Source organism: Nilaparvata lugens, chromosome 4 (assembly GCF_014356525.2).
Source record: "Nilaparvata lugens isolate BPH chromosome 4, ASM1435652v1, whole genome shotgun sequence".
In the NCBI taxonomy this organism is placed as follows: Eukaryota; Metazoa; Arthropoda; class Insecta; order Hemiptera; family Delphacidae; genus Nilaparvata; species Nilaparvata lugens.
Window position 1 is genome coordinate 30,184,498 of NC_052507.1, and position 23,742 is coordinate 30,208,239.

Below are 23,742 nucleotides of genomic sequence, written 5' to 3' on the forward strand. Positions count from 1 at the left end.
TTTCAAAACCATTCTTCTCACAAGTATTTTTTAATTCAATCATTGATAATCCTCATGCTCCGAAGTATAGGTTAGTTTCTATTTTCTCCGCTATCTTAGAACAGTCCTAGTATCATATAATATTTCATTTTCAACTAATGAATTGTCTATTAATTATGTTAGATTCAACGCGGAAACTCACCAGGGAGATCAGACGTCGTGTGTGGTGTGCATGTGCGATTTCGAATCAAGGCAGTTGCTGCGCGGACTGCCCTGCTCTCACGAATTCCATGCCAAATGCGTAGACAAGTGGCTCAAGGTATTAGTTCAATTCATTCTATTGTTTACTTTTGCTATTTTTATATCTTCAAATTCAATTGTAATGCACAGAATACTCTGCATTGCTCAAGCATAATGATCTCGGTATGAATAGAATAACTTTCCCCTTTGAAATTGATTATTTTGCTATTTTCATATGAAGCTATTCCATATTAATGCACTACATGAAAAAACACTATTGCGGATACTTGTGTATAACAGGAAAAAAACTTTTTGTTGTATTATGAAATGGTATATTTGACAATTATTGAGAAAGAGTTTTGAATGCAAGCACTATTTATTTGCATGAATCTTCGCCACTCAATCCAACCTCTATAGTTTGTATAAAATAAGTTGAGACTTGGCCCTCCATCCGAAGAGATTACAGGGTTGCCAAATCCATTGACAATTGGATTGATAATTGGTTGACTACTTTTGACCATTGGGAAAATAATTTCTATTAATATATCAGTAAAGTAAATTCGTATGGCTTTTGTTGGTGGGGAGTCCCTTGCGGGAAGGTCCCGCCGCCTGAATATATATTTTAAGCCGTCAATGGGCCTTACGACTGTCATACTTCAGCCGGGACCGACAGTTTACCGTGCCCATCCGATAATATATCATATATTAATTCTAAATTTCAATTATTTCTGAGAAACTTTCTCACTTCCACCACCCACTTATCTTTTGAAACAAAAAAGTCGAAAATTTAATGTTTTCTGCTCGAAATTCATCGACATTTACAAACATAATCATTAATTAAATCACCAATACAAAGGATACATTCTCCCCGTTATTTTGATATGAAATTCTGACGCATTACGAAGCCCCATGAATCTGGGAGAAGTGTATTCAAAAGAAAAACTAATTTTCGCGATGTTTCCAATTTCATCAAAAAATTGAATTTCCTTTTAATTATTCAACCCTGAAACTTTTCTAGCACTAGTGGGATATTGGGTATTATGTTCTACATTAAATTCTGACGTTTGATTATAAATTTGAGAAAGCAGCAATTTTACACAATTTGGCAACTCTGTAATTTCTTCGAATGGAGGGCCAAGTATTTATTCAGACTTATTTATATTATTATTTATCAGACTTACTTATTTTATTCAGACTATAGAAACTAGTTACTGGTCGTCGAATCGCCTCATCAGGAGTGAAGTGTAACCCATTTCACAATCCAAAAAGTATTGTTTCATATTTTGTGAAACTGAAATCTTATTTGCAATGTAGTTTTATAATTATTCATTATTGAAATATTTGGTTGATATACCTACAATCTTCATTCAATTTGATTATGATTCAACACTACTATGATGCACATGGACACCACTGCCGCCTCTCTAATGTAGTTATGGGCCTTTGACTTGTACTCTGATTGAAGTACATATAAAGTGTTGAAATCGCTCGTGATCCATTGTCAACATTGTTGATAGTACATACCTCTAACTTTTCAAATGTTTTTTTATGATGAGGTTAGATGGTTCCATGAAGTTTTATGATATTGATTTATCATTTTTTTTCAGTCGAATCGTACATGTCCTATTTGCAGAGGAGATGCGTCTGGGTACTTTACATCGTCTGATTGAATCAATATAATTTTTGTTCAGCTGCACATTACTGTCTTCTGTAGAGCATTAACATACTCGAAAAACAAATCTAACGTCTTGGAAACATTGTAATGTATTGCTTACATAGCGTAAAACGGTATTGAGGACTTATCTACTTGAAGATAATTTTCATATTATTTAGATCGTTATTCTGCAACTAAGTCTTCAATTCTTATAATATTTATATTTCAAAAGAGATACACCTCATCTTTGAAATCTAATGATTTCTCGCTATACGGTTCTTGAGTAGGAAGGGTTATTGTCAAAATAACGATCTATCAACATTTTGAAATGATTATTTGTCCAAATAAGTTGAAATGTATTGAAGTATTTGTATAAATCCTGTTGAATTCTTCTATTGTTTTATTGTGAAAATTGGGAGGAAATCCACTTTGTGAACGTTTGATTATGATAAATCACTTACAGTTGATTTTTCTGATGGTGAAAATTACATTAATTTAACTCCAGTATTATCGTAGAGCGTTTACTGGTAAACACATGAGAGCTTGGGATCTTTTTTATTTTATATTCATTATTTTTATTTACAGTGCTTTATTATATCCTGATGGTCGAATTTTTTAACTTTTTTTTAATCGTTACAAGAAAATGTAACATCATGTAAGTATATAAATTGAGTAGAAATAAATCTTGGAGTGCAAATATATTTGGTAAAATTAAGATTAAAGTCTAGTTTTATTTTCTCTATCTCAATGGGTAAATTCTGGAATTGGGAAGATTAAATATTGCATTTCAAACATTCACAAATTGCATTTCCATTTGCAATTTGATAATTAATAATTTTCTTTATGAAATAATTTTATTACAATTATTGTAAGAGTTATATTGATTTATATTTCTTCTGGGAATTAATTAATTGTGCCTTTACACTTAATCTCACACTAAGTATGCAAAAGTATAGTATTTTTGACATTCTCTCTGATAATACTTATGTGGGTGGGTTTTATTAGCTGTAGCAATATTATCTCGATAAATTACTCTAATAATATTTGATAACCAATGTTATTGTGTATGCTTTCCCAATGCAACATGCAATATTCTCAATAATTATTCTCTTCAACAAACTATTCTCTTCTGTTTTCTAGTTGTGCAGCAAAATTAAATAGTCTTAACAGTCCTGAATCTCTCATCTCGGCCTGAAATTTTATAATTTCCTCCAATACTTTAGAGATTGTTCAATTTGAGACACTTAGGGCCGGTTTCCGAGCTCGGGATCTATAAGTTCTGGACTTGCAGAGTCCAGGACTAAAATAAGCTCTCGGGTCTAAATTGACTTTCTGAGTCACGATTTTATCTTCTAAACTCCGGAGTCTATCAAGTTCTCGACTTATTTTGAGTCCAGGACTTAACGCAGTAAACGTGAGGGAAATTCACAATATTTTGCTGTTGTATTGTTGGCATTATAGCAAAACGGAAACAGCTGATTACAGCGGGACAATTCAAATGAGCATGCTCTCCAAACTATATTATAAAAATGTTTCGATTTCTTTGTAGGCCTATTCAAAGCAAAACCTTTAAAAGGTGAATGAATATACATTTCATTTTACGTTATGCTATTATTGATCATTGATCCTAACCAGTAGTGATTTTGGAATAAAACTTTCATTAGGCTATTGAGTTTGAAAACGTATTTGTTTTGAAAAAAACTGGAGTAATAATTTATTATTGATATTATTATTAATATGTTGGATTTGACATTGATTAATAACTCAGATTGGAATATAAATTCCAAGGCAATCCTTGTATTATTTTGCTTGAACATTTTTAGGTTATCACAGTCGTAAAATGAGGTTAGTTTTTACGCATAATTCTGATACAACTATATTCCAAAATGAACTTGCAAACTATAAATTATGAATTTAGATGGACTGATCCAAATAATTTAGGTATTCCATGACATCTATTTGACTTTTTATCTACTTCAAAACAATAACTGAATTGTGTTTGCTCAGTTAAGTCTAGAACTTAAACCCTACCCCAGTCGAGGGTTTAAAATCACGCTGTTTTCTGGACTTAACGATTTTTGATGAATCCTTGACTCGGAAAGAGGCGAGAATCCAATTCAAGTCCTGTAGGCCTACTTATAAGCCCTTCACTCAGAAAGCGAAGTTATAAACTCCAGGGTCTAACATGATCTCTAAACTCCAGAGTCTATTCAAGTCCTCAACTACTTTAACGCTCCAGAGTTTAAAGCCAGTTAAAGTCTAGAACTAAGCTAAATCCCGAGCTCGGAAACCGGCCCTTAATGCTTTAGAGCGCTCTCGTAGAGATCTACAGCTGCTCTAGACTTGCTCAGCTCCATTCAAAGTTAACAAAACTCGTGTATTCTATTTGAGAAAGCTATATCAATAAGTGTCGCTTTGAAACAATTCTTTACAAAAGTTCTCTTTATAAGACTGCTTACCTCAATATTAAACCAGAAGTTGTAAAAATTCAATACGGTTTCTAACAGTTTATAAAGGTTGAATATGTTATATACACATCTAACATTTTGGCGAATCACTTTGAATTAGCTTAGAATAATACATATTCACTATTGTTTTGTATAAATGCGTGATACAAGGTTAATTGATCAATTAACCTTGTATATGATACTAAAGTGCATAGAATATTGCAAACCCCATCTCTGCATCTTTAAATCTGCTATAAAACGTTTTAGAATATTATACCTATGTTCTTTTCAATGGAATAATAGATAACACCCCAAATTCTAGTTGTTTATTCGGGTGAATCTTGAATGTATTTCTGTAAAATATTACTTGAAAATTATTGTCTCTTAAATTTTCCTATGGAAAACCGTATTGAAGTAATGATTCTTCATCAATATATATTTGCATGAAGGACAGGTCACAGATTGTACCAGTTTTGTATCTAATAAAATAGAACAAAATTACTACTATCGCTTGCATAATATCAATGCAATGTGAATTCCTTTCTTCAAGCATTCCATTCTCTTCGCCTCAATAAATTGTCCTATTTAGATTAAAACGGTCGTTTAATTAATTACTTGTTAACGTTCATTGATGAATAGGGTTGTTTCTTTCATGATACTCGTTTTAATATAAGTTTTATGAATTCTTAATTGATTCTTTGCACAACATAATAGTTCTTAGGTCTGAGCAAAGATCCCATGTACATCACATTTTAAGTTATTATTATTATATCTGTATATTTCAAATCATCCCATATAGGTCTACATCACATTTATAGCTTTCTATTGCTAGTTAATTTGAAGATTTTACCCGGCTCAATTTTCATCTTGACAAGTTCAACTTGAATGGCCATTTGTAGAATCTCCAATCAATTGATAGAGCATAGCTTCAAAAATCCATAATGAATACAATTCATTTATCGATCTCAATTGAATTCTTATTAGAAGAGCATTTTCTAACTATCTCTTCTTTGAAATCCTGTGAAGTTACCAATAGCTTGAATGATATTATGAAGTGCCATTAAAGCAGAACTTTTATTAAAAAAACTCAATTCTTATTGAAATACAATTTTAAAATTCTGAGGCAATTTGGTATACAGGTGCTCTTTCCAAAATATAATTAATAACTTTAATTTATTCATCAATTCTTTCATCCTGTCACCAACATCATTATTTCCTCACAATTTATTTCTATTTCCAGCTTCAAAATTATTTTCATTCTTATTTTGAACTCAGAAAAACGTTGTAAATATTCTTAATTGAATGATTAGTATATTGTTTCATTTCATATGTTTGTAACTGTTTGTTTTGTTTGGAAGAATGAATTTTGTTGTGGGTTATCTGCAATAGTTGGAAAATGTTGTCAAATTGTTTTATAATTTGTTTTGACAAATATGTGGTTAATTTAATGTTCAATTCATTGTTTAATCATTTGGATCATGCCATAATGATGATATATTGGCTTTAGTTGTGCTTGAATTCCCCTCCCAATATTGTTTTCTAATAATAATTGATAAAGATACAATTCCTTGAAGTATGCTGAGCAGTTTTGCATTACAGTTCATTATAAGTTATTAAAAGAATATTCAATTATTTTTTCAAATTTAAATAATATTAGGTTACATCCACCGAATTTATGCTAATATTTTGTCTTCAAAGTTTGAAAGAAATGTAATAAAACTCACGTTAGAATATTGAATAATCCCATCCATATGAGATAAGGTAGCACTTTTACCACTTGTTAGCATATTATACGGTGCATAAACCGTGAATTGAATACGCACTTCTTGTACCATACATCCTGTAATGTTTTACATAATATGGTATTTACTCTATCAATGAATTTATATATTCCTCAATATTGTGTATTCAAAAGGCTCAGCATATTCTCAAATCATTCATAATGGCTTGTATCTAAAAACGTTTTTTAATACAGTGTATAAAATTTATGTATAGTTAGATACCATATTATAGTTCATTATTTTATACTCATATAACTCCAAGTATATATAATTTAAGAATAATTTCTGTAGTTCGTTGTAGGAGTTTTATACATGTAAGTTAGTTAGAAGTTGTTGTTAATTTCATTCACAGGAAATGTTAGTAATTCTACCTCAATCAGTTTTTCTCATGCTTTGAAAAAAGTGCAACATACTTTGAGCTCATGTGATAAAGATTGTTATATTGGATTTTCAACGAACAGTTCTAATAGTTTCAATCGATAATTCCAAATGGTTAGCTTTACTCTACATACATATATAAACAATTGAATTGTAATACCTTCTGTATTCGCACAAATACTGTGTGTTTGTATCTTGAAAACAATCAGGATTTGATCTCTTTTCCATTTTTCAAATACTGAACCTTTATTATGATGTAATGAACCCTCAACGAGGCTTCACTGTTGGGTTGTTAAAATTTATTATTGAATAATAATTAAAACCTTGTTTCTCATTACATATTCCTTGGCGAAGAACTGCCTATTCCAGAAACATCAATAAGGCCTATTATTTAATCAGTAAATTTGAAGCAATAATTAGACATTCAATACGTTCCCTATGAAAATACACCACTCATTCTCAGTTGTTTGTAGCTATAGATTTAGAGTTTGAATAGTGACATTTTTAAAACAAATTCCATTTATAATCTAACTTGTAAGGTTGGGAGCGATTTTGATTAGCTTGTATACAATATTTAAAAGAAAAATTGAACCCTCGATGTTCAATATTTTTCATAATTATTAAAATGTAGCCTACTGTAATTTTGCTGATGAAATTTGCATAGATTTAAATGATGAAATTATCAATTTTCATTGTGAACTCCTTCATTGTCCAATATGCAGTACCTAAATAAAGTCTATATTTTCCTAAATCTTTAGAAATAAGATGCATAGAAAATGCTTATGCACAATCCTTGATAATATTTTGCTTAAATAGCTCAAAGAATCTGTTTACAAATAATAGATAAAACTCATTTGCAACTGGTAGTCTAATGTACCTAATAATCAGAATCCTCTAAATTTCAGTTTTGACAGTAGGTGAAGAGGCTCCTTGTCTATCATGATTAGACATGCAATTCTTGTTTGTAGATCCAGGTCCGTATGTGGAACATTAAGTTTTAAAAGTTGCCATGTAACTAGTTATTTGGTTGAAAGATGAATAATCGAATATATTGAGTGGTTTCAACTTTTCCCAATTTCGTGAAACTTTTCAAAATTTACTGTTTTTCTGAAGCTTATTTAGTATCGAGAAGTGAGAAATTTGAACTGAAGACTTAAGATGATCATTCTATAAAAAATAAACCTCATAAATTACTTTAAAATCAAGGAGTACCGGGAAATATCAAATTATGACAAATTTAATATATTGTGTCAATTTATCACATACATTTGATTGGATAATACTGGAAAATACTGAAGTTGTAACCACTTACTTATTTATTAGGATAACAAGGAACACATTTTTTGTTGTCGCATTTATATCAATCTCTAGTATAAAGCAGTTTATGTAACAACCGAATTAGTTTCTTACTACCTATCTCAATTAATGAACCATCGGTTCGCTAGATTGATAATAAGAGTACAACGGAATAAAGTTTCTCGTTATTTTATTGAAAAAGTAGATGTGATAACTTTGAGTTTTTCAATTCAATATGAATATCTACCACATCTTTTCACTTCTTTAGTACATAGAAAAAGCTCATAGTTATATCAAAAACTGTATCACCCCATTATTCTATGAAATACTTCAATGATAATTCCGTTGTCAATATGACCAGTGCCTAATCTAACCATTAGAATTTTCGTATCCACATTCACTTACATCTAGTCAACATATTTCATTAATATTAAATAATAAATACCTCACATGTATTTTTAATTGATGAGTTTTGGCGATCTGTGTGAAATAATAAATAAATCAATGCAAGTTTCCATTGTAAATAGCTACTAAATAATATGTAACTGAGAAATAGTACAAACCCATGCCTCACCTGATGCTTTTGAACAATTGAAAATACAAGTGCTTGGAAATGATATATATACGGTATCCTCGTATCTTTTTTATGTCACCAAGTTACTATTGTTCGGTATAGTATTATATAATTATTTTATTAGATTTTAATAGAAGTCGTTGATACAGTAAATATTACAAAATTAATGTCTCCTTAAGCAATAATATTACTTCGTCTCTTTTCTACTAATTATATAATAATAATATATTAGCCTTGGTGTAAAAGTAAGGATCAATTATATGCAGTAGTACCGATGATTGAATTATTTTCGTGTTTTGTAATCGTCCAAATAAAATCAATTGTATAGGCTATTTATTTAGAATAGCTAACCATTCAGGTAATATAAATATATTTACATAGATTTTAGATGTGTGCTAAAGTGTAATCAAACCGTTATATTACATTAGTATTGAATAATGAAACTATCAAAACATACTCCAATACTGTAAGTTACATCTCTTGCATAGAAAAAATATATGATATTTGGTGGACCATTTCAAGTGTTTTTAATACTACAGTAATGTTTTGCCCCGTTGGTTGTTCAAACACAAAACGATAAGTGCTTTCACGTTGTTTCAAATGATTCACAAGCTTTTAAATAGAGTATTTTAGATGTTTAATCAATTGTTTTTTTGTTGTGGCTTTCAAACATTGATGACCTTGAATTTCTGTGATTGTGATTTTAGCACCTTAATCTTGATGCAAAGCTGCTAAGAAATAATATTGTTTTTACTCATTCTAGGATATTCAATTTTTTATTTGTAATTATTGTTGAAGTAGGTAGTTTCTTTTTTAATTATGGATTTTAGTGTAGTATGATAATTTGTCGGTAGTAGGCTATACTCTTGAAAAATGAATGTTGGAAAAGTAGGACCCTCTAACTCTAACTTGTGATTTTTTTATTGTTTTGCTAATGTAATGTTATAGATTTATACTTGTCGATTTTAATTATTCGTAAGCTTTATGGACTAAATATATCTTGCTCAAAAATTATAGTCATTAACTTGAAAGTTTTTCATAATCTGGAAATTTTCAACTACAGTACTATTAATTATCAAACTATCTGTCTTGGCCTGCGTTTATTAAATCTATAGATCTTTCGTTTAATTATCCAATTCTTGATTATTATGGAACAAGAGATTTCTATTTCGTGAATAACATATAATGTTTCTCATCATTACAAACCTACCAAAAAAGTAATTATAGCCTAATTCGGGTAGAACTTGTGATAGGTTACAAAACAAACCGTATAATAGCATATTATCGGTAATATTACAATAATGCTGAACTCTGGTTTTCCACTCGTCATGCTTTATATTCTGTATTGACTTGAAAAAATCAATTTGGATGTAGGCCAGAAATGAAACTTTCCACAGTCCCATATTTAAATAATTTCATCAATATCAGTGTATTTACATTCGTGTAAAAATATAGCATAGTTGAAGCAAAAACATTATTTCCTACTCTATCTATTTACCATCTTGACTTTTTCTCTTGAGGGGTTTTCTTTTTTTGAGAGTGAATTTCCGCTACAGTCTAGATGAGAATTACATTGCATCTATTTTGTAAAGATTCTTCACCTTTTAACTTGATTTTGTTGCTTTAATTGTTTTAAACTCATGTTTTATTTAATAAACTTATTCCATATTATTTATTATTATCAACAGTTCTTTGTCAAACTGTTTTCAATATCAATTGAAGCTCTTTGGTCTTACCAAGTCAGTAGTTTTAAATTTTACATGATCATTTCACATTACTGATGAACAGAAAAAATTTTTATTGGTTTGTGTGGTGTTTGTACGGTACTGTGGTATTTATCTTCTTTCTTTCCATAGTAATTGTCTTCCTTATTAGTTAGCTCTATTCGTATACAAAATTAGAGAATAATAAGAGCTGCTATATCTTATTTAAGTACCTGTACCTTTGTTCTATTGCTTTGAAAAAACTAGGTTATTGTTTTCATATTCCAAAAGGATTGATATTGATCATTTTATGAATTTGTTGTTGCTGGAATTGAGTCTGAACTTGATAAGTATTTGTAAATATCTATTATGTAACCAGGAATTGACAAAATTATAAAAAAGCTAGCATAAAATTGTTTTGTTTGCTATTCACGATATGCTTTAAAACTGTGTAATTTTTTCCATTGTTTGCTTTTCTCAAATTTCCCATGCCCAATGTGAATAAATGGATTTCTGCACAGAATGTAATCTTTTATTGTATATGGCAGACTATACAAATAAATTTTGAAATTTACATGATGTTTTTGTTAGCATTATTCTTTGCCTTTTCCCTTGTCGCCATAAGTCTTGATCAATAATTTATAATAAGTCTTGATTGATTGACCAAACAAAGTAAGTTCTAAGATTCAAGTCGACGGTTTTGCATTTCTCTTTATGTAGGTGTTAGAAATTTGGAGGAAATTCAGTTTTTAATCAACTATATCTTCCGATTTCCAAAATTTAAATTTATATGATTCGAAATCCCTCTGGGCGTAATATCGTGCTCTACAACATGATACTAGGTATATCGTAATGTCTGAGATAGATTTCCAGGTACACCTGATATAGTATTTTTCGCACCTAGGGCCGAAAATGAGACTTTTCCTGCTCGAAATCGGTTTTCAGAAAAGATTGAGAGCCGGAAAAACATTTTTGCCCATGGTGCGAACGCTATTTTTCGCCACACAGAAAATTAAACAATATAGGCCTATGAGAATAATTGTTTATTAAGCACTTCCGAAAGAAGTGGAAGGTCATAGCTCTAGCAAATCTGAGGTAATCTGAATATCAGGAAATTGTCCAAGTATTTTCATTTTTCATTCTGATTTGTCTAAATAACCTAAAAGATTATGTTCAATTATGTGGGAGGTTCAGTTTATACTTTTTTATTCTTTCAAATGACAATATGATGATATTATTATAAATGTTTTAATTATTGAATAATAAACTCAAAAAATGAAAAGTTTTTTGATCAGCTGTTTTAGCACACTAGAAATTTAGCGGCCGGAAAGAAACCTGTTCTGACGTCAGACGAGAGTCGTCTGCAGATCTACGTAGGGACTGGAAAACAGCTGCTTTCTGTGCAGTGTGGCAAAAACAATATTCCTTGTATTTCGAAAAACACCTTCTTAGCTTCAACTCCCATAATGTATTTCATAATCCTCTTATTGAGGATTCGCACAATAATAAGGTCCATGAGATCATCTTCTATCATAGTCACCCGTCGTTAGATGAACTTTTTCCAGTGAAGGGGCACGTATAAGGACACCTCAAGGATCAACATTTCAAACACTGATAACTTTTGACTCAATGATCGGATCTCCTCATACTACAGCTCATTCTTCTCGGCTCCTCTATAGGCGATTCGAAATTACGTATCATAGGCCTAGTTCAAATTCGGTCAACGAATTGAAAATTTATCCTCGACTGTACATAAACCTATATTTTCATACGGTACAAGAAAATGGCTAATTTCTAGGCTATAATTCAGAGCTGCAGATTTCAGAAAACCCATTATGATTTTGCCCCCGAATGAATTTCAATTCGAATTTCGAATTGAAAATTAATTTCATATGTGATGAACAGCATGGGTTCCAGAAAGGGAAATCTACTAAGACTGCAATAGTATCCCTTGTTGAAAGACTAATAGATATAATAGATTCAGGTGAGAAGGCAGCCGCAATATTTCTTGATTTATCCAAAGCTTTTGATTGTGTGAACCATAGAATATTATTGGAAATACTAAAAACTGTAGGTGTGAATGGTATAGAACTAAAATGGTTTGAATCATATCTCATAGGTAGAAACCAGTGTGTTGAGCTTACCAAGGTGGATGGGAATGAAATAGTAAAAATTAAATCTCAAAAACTGGAGGTCCAGACTGGAGTACCTCAAGGCTCAATTCTGGGTCCCTTACTGTTTCTGTTGTAGCCTATGTGAACCAATTACCGAAAGAGTTAAAAGATCACAGAGCTCTGTTGTTTGCTGATGACACATCGCTTATCTTTAACAATTATTTATTAGATAGTCTATAAATAAATGCTTTTACTGGAGTACAGTCAATTTTCCGATTCTTGAAGCAAAATCAATTAACAATAAATAGTAAGAAATGTCAATTCCTACAATTCAAAAGTAAATATAATTCAGTAGAGGATAGAGAAATAAATGTGTTTGTAGAGGAGAATGAATTAGACCAAGAAGAGAAAGTAGCATTCTTGGGAATTTTATTGGACAGGAAATTAACATGGCATCCTTACATTGAGAGGATATGTAATAAGATATCATCTGGGGTATTTGTCCTGCGGCAGCTTGCTAGGCTGAATGATAAAAAACTACTGTTAACTGCTTACCATGGACTTATACTATCTCATATTAGGTATGCTATTTTAGTATGGGGTAATTCATCTCAACAAAATATGGACAGGGTGTTTAAGATTCAAAAGAAGGCACTCAGATGTATAGAGAAAGTGAATAGGTTAAACTCTTGTAGGCCTTTATTTAAAAAGCTTGGTCTATTAACTGTGCCATCTTTGTATGTATATGAAGTTGTAATGCATGTGAAAACGAGTGGTGTGATCCAGAATTCAGATGTTCATGAGTATAATACGCGAAACAGAGCAGATTATCATATAATGGGTCACAATAGTAGGTTATTTGAACAAAAACCAGATTATATTGGTAGGAAATTTTATAACAAGCTACCTCAAATCTTGAAAAGTAATGATGATTTGAAGATTTTCAAAAAACAAATTAAAAAATATTTAGTTGATAGAGCTTTTTATAGTGTACAAGAATTCCTTTCAAACCTAAACTAGGTTGAACTACTTAGTGTTAGAATTATTACGTAATAACATGACTTGTCTTATACTCCATGACTGGAGTCTTTAGGACGTAATCTTAAAAAAAAAAAAAATTTCTCGTCGGTTTTATATGTATTTTGGGGCGCTGAATCCGAACCTGAAATTCGCTGATACGCCAGAGGGCGGCTTCACCCTTAAAACCCCCCAAACTTTGGGACTTTTTCCATTTTTTGTTTCATTTTATTTCGAAAGCCTCGGGTTTTTCGAAAAATATTCTTTACAAAATTAAAGATAATAAAGTTCCCAAAATATTGAGTGGTTACGCATGATTACAATTTCTGGTTTTGGAGCCACATATTTTCAAAAAAGGGGCAATTTTCAAGGTTTTTTTTCAATTCTAGAAACTTACTACTTTTATTCTAAAAGTTATAACTTACCAACTTGGAGTATTATTGAGTAATGGTGAAAAATCACATAACGTGTGAAAGTACAATCAATTCCGAACAAGATTACACAGAAGTTTGAGAAATTTAGTAAAGAAGGGAGGGGGAATACTAACAAAAATAGAAAATAATGTCCTGCAGCCAAAATACAAACTATTCAATGTCTCCCTAACCAATCGAATTAATATTTTCGATCATATTTTTATGGAAGGATTATGTTCTATCAGAATCACCCCTTAGATGCACTTAATTTCAGTAATGACCACACACAGACCAACACCCGAAAATCGTGTTTTTTTTTAATCAAGGGGACCTTGAAACGTATAGAAAATATTAAATTGGGGTACATTATTTTTTTAAAAAAGCAATACTTTCCTAGGGTTGTAGATAGGTTATCTCAAGGAAAGTAAAAATCATTAATTGAAACATTTCTTGAAATGCTGTTATCAGAATGATAACATTTCACTAATTTTATTAATGTAGTAAAAATTACAAAAATGAATTGAGAGAACATTATTGAAATTGGAATTTTATTGTTTAAACTCACTGCACGGCGGACTGCGTGGTTCGGTTCGGCATGTGTGGACATACTGCCATAGGAGGCTGTGGTTTGTAACTGTGAAAATCAAAATATCCCATCCTTGAAGTGAGTATGGATGATACCATTGGAATTTATGGAGATTATATTATTTCCACTGTCACTGCTTTGTGCGAATCCAGCATTAGACACTAAAAACCAAATTAGAAAAAAGACGTATTATGATGAGAGTAAACTAATAAAGTGTTATAATTATCTAGGCTATCAATGAATAAATGAGTTAATTTATTATTAAAAACTCTAAGGATACAACAGAATGGCGCAGTCGAGAGATAAGTAACCTACATTACGTGAGTATTGGATATTGAGTAATACGCTAAACTACTATAGTCCAGGCAATGAATGCTCAAAAAAAGGGTATAGAGGGAAAAGTTTAGAATACAATTTTCGACCCCGCAGTTCTGTTAAGGATAGTGAGGAGGTAAACATATCAAAAGTCCCCACCTCTACCCCCTGTGCTAGGGGGATGGGAGTGGTTCAAAGGTACCATTTTTTGGTTTCTCGCATATAACTCGAAAACTATGCATTTAACAGACATGCCTATTACATAAGAAATTAAAGCTTACATAATTTCCTACAATATTGATCTCAAAACTTTTTCTATATCTCTTCCACTTTTCGAGATATCCGCTCTAAAAGATGTGTCATTTTTGAAAAAACTCATTTTCCTTCAATTTTTTGCTATTTTTGCTCTAATAACTTTTCGAATATCGATGGGAAAAATCTATGCTGATCATTACCTTAAAGAGCATCAAATTCTCTTCAATTTGATGTATGATTTCACAAGTTTACGCACATCCCCACGACTGTTGCAGCAGCTCCAGTGTTGAGTGTGATATCTTCAGTTATTCAAAAATAGACTAATTGACAAAGAATTTTGGAAAGAATGTTTTAAAAACAATTTTTGACTTGGCAGCTTTGTTGGGATTAGTTAGGGTGTGAACATATCAAAAGACCCAATCCCTAGCCTACCCCTTGTTCTAAAGGGATGAGGGTGGTTTAGAAGTTGAATTTTTCAATGTTTTGCTTACGCTCATAACTTGAGAAAAATGCGTTCAACCGACATGACTAACTATCCAGAAATGAAGCTTGATAAGTTTCCTACACAATTTGGTCTTTGGTGATTTGTGATATTCTCAATCGTTTTCGAGATATACGCTCTTAAAAGTGTAAAATTGTTAAAATAACAGCTTTTAATCCTATTTTTTAATGTTTCAGGGCCTACAACTCTCCAACAATGCATCGTAAAAATAAATTCTCACGGTAGATTTGTAGAGCTTTGTTTTCTCTTCAATTTGATGCATTATTTCACTACTTAATGTTCTCCTTCTATTATTATAGCAGATTCAATGTGGGGGGGGGTGACATTTTTAACTCTGCAACAAGTGTCAACTTAGCAGTTCCACACCTTCAATAGACGGGCTAGAGAAGCGTATTTTGGCTATGTTTGCCTCCCAACTAGTCTCCATTAAGCTACAAAGTCAAAAACTGTGTACCGTACCAGATGTTCCAGACTCAAATTCCATTGTCAAGTCATCAATTGTTACAAAATTAAAATTTCTCCCCCCACATTGAATCTGCTATAACAATAGAAGGAAAACATTGAGTAGTGAAATAATTCATCAGATTGAAGAGAAAACAAAGCTCTACAAATCTACTATGAGCATTCATTTTTACGATGCATTGTTGGAGAGTTGTAGGCTCTGAAACATCAAAAAATAGGATTAAACGCTGTTTTTTAACAATTTTACACTTTTAAGAGCGATTATCTCGAAAACTATTGGAGATATCACAAATCACCAAAGACCAAATATTGTAGGAAATTTATCAAGCTTCATTTCTGGATAGTTAGTCATGTCGGTTGAACGCATTTTTCTCGATATGAGCGTGTAAACAAAACATTGAAAAATACAACTTTTAAACCACCCTCATCCCTTTAGCACAAGGGGTAGGATTGAGCTCCCCCTAACTGGTCCCAACAAAGCTGCAAAGTCAAAAATTGTGTTCAAAACATTCTCTCCGAAATCCTTTGTCAATTGGTCTATTTTTGCATAACTGAAGATATCACACTCAACCCTGAAGCTGCTGCAACAGTCGTGGGTATGTGCGTGAACTTGTGAAATTATACATCGAATTGAAGAGAATTTGATGCTCTATAAGCTAATGATCAGCATGGATTTTTCCCATCGATATTCAAAAAGTTATTAGAGCAAAAAAGTGAAGGAAAATATGTTTTTTTTCAAAAATGTCACATCTTTTAGAGCGGATATCACGAATAGTGAAAGAGATATAGAAAAAGTTGTGAAATCACTTCTGTAGGAAATTATGTAAGCTTTAATTTCTTATAGAATAGTCATGTCTGTAAAATGCATAGTTTTCAAGTTATATGCGAGAAACCAAAAAATGGTACCTTTGAACCACCCCACCCCCTTAGCACAGGGGGTAGGGGTGGGGACTTTTGATATGTTTACTTCCTCACTACCCTAAACAGAACTGCGGGGTCAAAAATTGTCTTCCAAACTTTTCCCTCTCTAAGATGGAACGTTTGGAATCTTCTATTCAGACTTTACTCATCATAGTTACTAGACAAAGTCAATTGACTCAAACGTTAATTAATACGAATGCCAGTGACAATCGTGAAAAAGCGGTAAGTGGAATTCCATTTGACAGGTTTGATGAATCTTTGGAAGACTTTGACTCGTACACTGACAGGTTAGCTGCCTACTTTGAGGTTCAAAAATGTACCAGAAAATAAAAAGGTTCAGTGTTTTATTTCGCTAATTGGATCAAAACTTTTCAGTCTCCTGAAAACTCTATTATACCCAGAGACAGTTGCATCCAAAACTTTTATAACGACTTAAAAACACTGTTGAAAAATCATTTAAGCCCAGCACCATTGTTTATTCCAGCTCGTCATACGTTTATCAGTCGCAAACAACAAGAAGGTGAATCAATAAGCATTCATTTGTCTGAGTTGCGTAAGTTAGCTGTAAATACACAATAATGATACATTGTCAACAATGCTGAGAGACATCCTTGTTAGTGGCCTGCTTGCGTTCAAAATCAATTTTAGATAGACTTTTTGAGGAGGACGATATTACTCTGGAGAAAACAGTAGAGATGGCCTTAGCAATTGAAAAGGCATCAATGGGCACACAGAGTATCCTTGACAATACTAAAAGCAGTTTTATGCAAATTCCAGTTAACAGCATAGATTCAGGACAACGAAAGTGCTATCGGTGTGGAGAGTCAAATCACATCGCAAAATCCTGCACTAAAAAACATCTTTTGTGTTCGTATTGCAAACGGGACAACCATGTTGTTGATGTCAGCCTTGCAAGGAAACGCAAAAACACAAAACCACAAAATGCAAAACGCATCAATGTTCTTGATGTCTGCCGTACAACAAATGTTGACAATCAAGAGACAACCATGTTGTTGATGTCAGCCTTGCAAGGAAACGCAAAACACAAAACCACAAAATGCAAAACGCTTCAATGTTCTTGATGTCTGTCGTACAACAAATGTTGACAATCAAGATGATACTTCAGTTTTGGATGACTGTGAGACACACGATGATAAACAAGTGCCTATCTACAACATAGAATCCAGTATCAGTAACCCTCCGCCAGTTATAGTCACTGTACAAATCAATGGCCACGATACTCCAATGGAATTGGATACTGGAAGTGGAGCTACTGTGATCAGTCATAAAACACTCAAAAGCATCCCTATATAGTAAAGGTAGCAGAAAAATTTTGCCCACCAGCACAATTTTCCGAACCTATGGAAATACGGAAATACATCCGCTAGGAGTTATTTATATGTGCATGCCAGCTACAACAACAAATTGGAAACACTTAAACTATACATCACAAAAGAGGACTGCAGCTCACAAACAACCCAGACTTGAACAAACTATTGACTGCACACACGAATTTATTCAAAAAGACTGTTGGAGTTGCAAAAGATTACACTTAGAATATTGAACTAAAGGATGATGCCCAACCCATATTCAAGCGTGCAAGACCAGTTCCCTTTGCTCTTCAGTCGCAGATTGAAAGTGAAATACACAGATTTGAGACAAAAGGTATAATAAGTAAAATTCAATTTTCTGACTGGGCCACCCCAGTGGTTCCAGTTGTGAAGCCCAATGGAGACATACGTCTCTGTGCGGATTATAAAATTACAGTGAACCCACAGATGTTTATTCCACATCACCCTTTTCCTGGTTATGAATGTGTCTTTGCTAAATTGTTCACTACATTGGACATAAAAAAAAACATTCCTACACATTCCAGTTACTGACAGTACTTCACAGATACTCACCATAAATACCCACAAAGGACTGTATGCAGTAAATCGATTGAATAAATATAATAACAAATATTAAAACCGTAACGGCCAAGCCATATAAATAAGTTACACATAACGTGATAACAGAATAATATGGAAAAGAAATGCAGTTTTTAGTGTTTTATTACACAAAAACTGAGATTTCTCTACCAATTCCATGTTGATGTAGAACTAATGTTCTATCACGATCTAGGATATAATGAAGTTGAATTACTTTCTTACATTAATTTAGGTACCGTATTAACGTATTAACACTTGATTTTGAGGTTACATATAATAATGTTTTTCTATTTGAATCAACCATATCAAATATCATTGTATTAATCTGTAACAATCTAATTTTCATAAATATCTTGAACGTATTTGAAACAGTAATTAGGTTTTAAATCAACTGCACATCCAACGACACAAAACAAACTGCTGACAACGGTGTCACCATAAAGAAAGGAGGCAGTGGTCGGGTGGAGAGGGAGAGTCTATGTCTGGTGAACTGCGGCGCGCTCCCAGTGTGAGTTGACACAAAGTAGGACATTTAATAATGTTTTGGATATTGTAGTATGATTATTTTGGAGCTTCCAGATGGCTGAATTGATCCGATATCCTCGACATTATTAAAATTACAGACGATTTCTTGGAAATCGATATAATTATTTTTGCCGCCATCTTGTTTTTTTCATGATTACAAACATTTTTGAGATTACCATCATGGATATTCTCTTTCTACACATAATTACAAAGAGATTGATACCCATTCCCAAGTATGTACCTTCAAGGAGTCATGAGTTACAAGGTTTTCTAATTGTTGGGATTGACATTTGGTGGAAAAAGCGTGTTTTCCGCAGCAAACAGTACTTTTTACACTTTTTCCGATGACGCTCCAGCCGTAAAATATGGACTTACAGCCTCCAACCAGATGTAATTATGAAGCTTTGGAAATATTCTACAACACTGTGTCAATAATACTAGTGTTTGTCTACTGCGAATACATAATATAGGTAGTCCAGTCACTATATACATTGGTGCATGCAATTTATTAGAAATTATTGAACGGTTGCTAAAGTTTTTCAGGCATTTTGTTTCTTGCCCTTATATCTCTAACAAACTAAACTTGACGATAACTGTGATGTCATTATAAACTGTCACTTTTTCTCTTTTAGCTTCAAGTTACCGTACCTAGTTTTTTTTTACTTTTTCATGTACCTACATTTTCATGTAAACATGTATTTTTTGGAAAAAAATGATTGATTGATGTTATCCAGGGTTTGAATCGGGAATGTCTCTGCCAACTTTATGACAAACTGATATTTATAATGTATAGTGTTTTATAATGTTATCAAAGAAATCGTAAAAGCTTTCTTAGAATTGCTCTATGACGTTTTTAATTTTAGTCATAAAAATATGAAAATCAATTTCTACGTTTTTAATTTTATTCTTAAAATATGAAAATCAATTTCTACTTGAATAGTTTGTTGATCATCTACATCAGTATCCCCATTTCCATATAATTATGATTCTTAGTTTTATTAATAGTACCCATTATTGCTTCATGATCGGTAATCGAACAATTATAAATGGCGGGATGAATTGTAAAGCAGCAACTTTTGAGAGAAAAAATAAACAAATGAAAACTATATTATAGTCCGGGCGCAAATGTCATTCCGTGGTCATTTTTGAGTAACAGCCGTAGAAGATGTCTCAATTTCTTCGTTAGGTCTAGCATAATAAGGAACGTGATGATGATAAGTCGAAATCACAGGCAAACACCTCCGAAACAAGATGGCCGTCCAAAATTTTCAGGGTTTTGCTATATCGCTTGTATTTCAAAAACCGTTCACGATACTGAACCGTTTTTTTTAGACGAAAATATTTTTAAAATCTTCCTCTACAATTTTTGTTTCATAAAATGTTTCTCTAAAACGCATATCTTTTTAGTTATAACCTTCAAAAGCCCAAAAAACTTTTTTCTAAATTTGTTCAAATTTCATTCCATTATAACTTTTTTTGTGCAAGAGAAATTTTAAATCTATGATAAACCTATTTAGAGCGTTTTTTCAACTTTGGAACGATATATCTTCATGCGCTGTACGTCAAAATATGAGCTCTCCAGCGCCCTCCAAAGAAAACCCTGCATGATTTCTGGTGCGTTTTTCCATATGCATTAGGTACCTAACAAGCTAGAAATATAAAATCGATTTTTTCATGACTACTTTAAGATAGAGACTTGCAAATGGCCTCAATCTCTTCGTTACAACAAGACGAATAAGAATATTGATGATGGAAACAATGAAAATATTCAACATCATTGAAAAATTCACGATGGCGGTCATTATAGAATTTCATATTCTAGGAAAAAAGCGAGAGCATATTTTTCTGTCCGATTACGAGATTTGGCAGAAATAGCTGAAAACTGGAAAATGAGCCGGAAATACGAGGCTTTTGGGCGACTCTGTATCTAGCACAAGGAAATTTTGCATGAAGAAATTTGTTCTGGACTTCTCTTATGTACCCAAATAATATATAAAAAAATCAGAACTACAATATAAATTGCATGCACCAATGTATAATATAGTAACTGGACTTTAGGGGCAAGAAACAAAATGCCTGAAAAACTTTAGCAACCGTTCAATGAAGCTCTTTCTAACAAATTCGAGAATAATAATTATAACCCTTTTTTAAGAGTTTTGTGCGTGGTAAAAGAGACTTAGTATAAAAACAAATTTTATTGACTGCAAACACAGTATTAAGAAAACTTGGGAAACAATAAATGAAGCAACGGACTCCATCAAACATAGGAAAATGATATTTTCTGATGTAAAGGGTATAGATAAACAAATAATAAAATCAGACAAAAAGAAAGAGATGGCTGATGAATTCAATAAATATTTTACTACAATCGGTACAGAGATTACAAATAGGAATCTGAATAACTTGAATCAAGATATAATATACAGATAAATAGAGTAGGTATTTAACTCAATCTTTTTTCACACGAGTATCAGAAGAGGAAGTAGTTAGGACTGTTCTGACTTCTGAGCCTGATTTTATGAAAGAAAATGTTTCTTGTTTTTGTTAATTAATACAAGACGAACCATTCCTCGACGCAGGCCTAGCCTAATGGCATGTGTATACTTAATATTTGAATTTTTGTTTGTTTCTTAAACAAAATTGTAAAATGAAGTGAATAAAGAAGATATTCTGATTGAACCTCATGTGGATCACACTTATTATCCAAACTAGAAAGTTTATCATTTTTATTTTAAAAACTCTATCCCGAATGGAATAAAAACAAGAATAATTACAAATCAATTTAAAGTAAAAGTTGGAAAATATTTTATAGCTGCTAGTGGCTTCTAATTTCTTTTTGAGTTTTTTCACGTTTTTCCCCTCATATTGTATATAATTGACTTACGGTATCTACTCTACTTCTTTAATTTATGATTTATATTGTAAAACAAGATTTATTTTAGTTCATAAGGAACTACCCCTAGATTTATTTTAGTTCATAAGGCGAACTAACACGAATGGAGGCAGTGGTCGGGTGGAGAATCATGTCCGGTACGCGGCGGCAGGGTGCGGCGTGCTCCCAGTGTGCGACTGTCAAGGCGGCGCGGCTTGTCGTCTCCAGTGTGCACACGTTATTTATGGAAAACGTTTTTTACATTCTTCTTTTTTAATTCTGATAATTAAAAAAATATATTAATATTATTATATTAATATTTATTATTTCAATAAATATTATTGAAAATAAAATGAATCCTAAAATCATGAAAAGTAAGATACGGTACAAAGTTCAATGTTTTCTGTTCTTTGTATTACAGTTATTATTCAATTTAATTTATATTCTATAATTGGGATTTTTAATTGATAAATTATTTTTTCGGTTTTGAGAAAACCCAACAACATGTCAAAGTAGCTTACATAGAACGATCCTGGGTCGTCTGATTTCTCCGGTCCAACTGCTTCATATTTTATGAACTACGGTAAAGCTAGCCATGTGACGCGGGTATGCCTCTGCCCCTCGACTGCATCTCCTCCATATCAAGTACTTCCATGTCAACATTTCATGTAAGCGGTAAAATAAGGCTCAACTCACACTACCTCGTCTCAAATCGTACGACTCCAGTCGAGGATACTCCAGTCTCTCGACCTTACGACTTGTTTGCTCATTGTCACTACTTCAGTTCCATGTTACTCCATTTTCTAACCTTACCGTACTTTATTAAAAATATAAGATATAATTCGTCACTAATTAGCATGTAAAATTTTTTTATAATTATTATGAACATATTGTCTTATCTAATTCTTATTATTGTATTACCTATCTAAAATGATAATACATCACTTTCATCAAACATAACCTCAGTTTCATTAAAAATGCACGGTACTACTACGCAACTCAAGTCGAGGCTCGACCAACATGTCGAGTCAACGCTCTACTCAGTCTCACAGTCGCAAGGTCACAGATACTAGAATCGACTGGTCTGAGTGTCACCATTTGAAAACACATGTTGCGTCGAGAAGAGACTAGTCGCGTAAATGTGAGTTGAGCCTTAATTGTCATTATGTTCTTATATGGGGAACTGAAAACCCTCATGAAACAGTGGTACATGGACGAGATTTTTGTGCAGTGACGAACATTTTTTGTGCAGTTTCACAAACCAAGGTGTATGAACCCTCCTTTTTTAGGAAAACATAGTGAATGGTGCATCTTATCTGGCAATAATGATACGAAATTGGCTATTTCATCAACTAATTGCCGACTCGAACAACTTTATCTTTCAACAAGATGGAGCACCACCACACTGGCACAAGGATGTACGCCATTTCCTCAACACCAACTTGCTCAACGTTGTTCACAGAACCGCAAGACTTGGCTATGCATTCCTGGCCTCCACGGTCCCCCGACATAAAACCGTGTGATTTTTTCCTGTGTGGATACGTTAAAGATCGTGTTCCTCCCTTTGCACTTGATATTGAGGCGCTGAAAACCAGGATAACTGGTGCAGAAGCTACAGTCCAAGAAGACATCTTGTGAACAGTCTGGGATCGTGGGATGAATTTGGCTACCGTCTAGATGTCGTCCAAGCCTCAAAACACTCACAATACATCATCATAAACTTGATACTTCTGTGAGTAATTTGATGTAAAATTGGTTTGTGTGTACCTTTTTCTAA

At 32.5% G+C, this 23,742-nt stretch overlaps 1 protein-coding gene across 1 annotated transcript in view; it reads left to right on the forward strand.

Annotated features, from left to right (window-relative positions):
- LOC111053563 (RING finger protein 44) overlaps positions 1 to 10,626 on the forward strand; it is a 66,506-nt gene extending 55,880 nt beyond the window's left edge. Inside the window, exons 13-14 of the mRNA XM_039426965.1 lie at positions 163 to 298; positions 1,827 to 10,626. Coding sequence (XP_039282899.1) covers positions 163 to 298; positions 1,827 to 1,889 — 199 coding nt within the window. The 3' untranslated portion in view covers positions 1,890 to 10,626. The remainder of the gene's footprint in view (positions 1 to 162; positions 299 to 1,826) is intronic.
- The last annotated feature ends 13,116 nt before the right edge of the window (positions 10,627 to 23,742 follow it).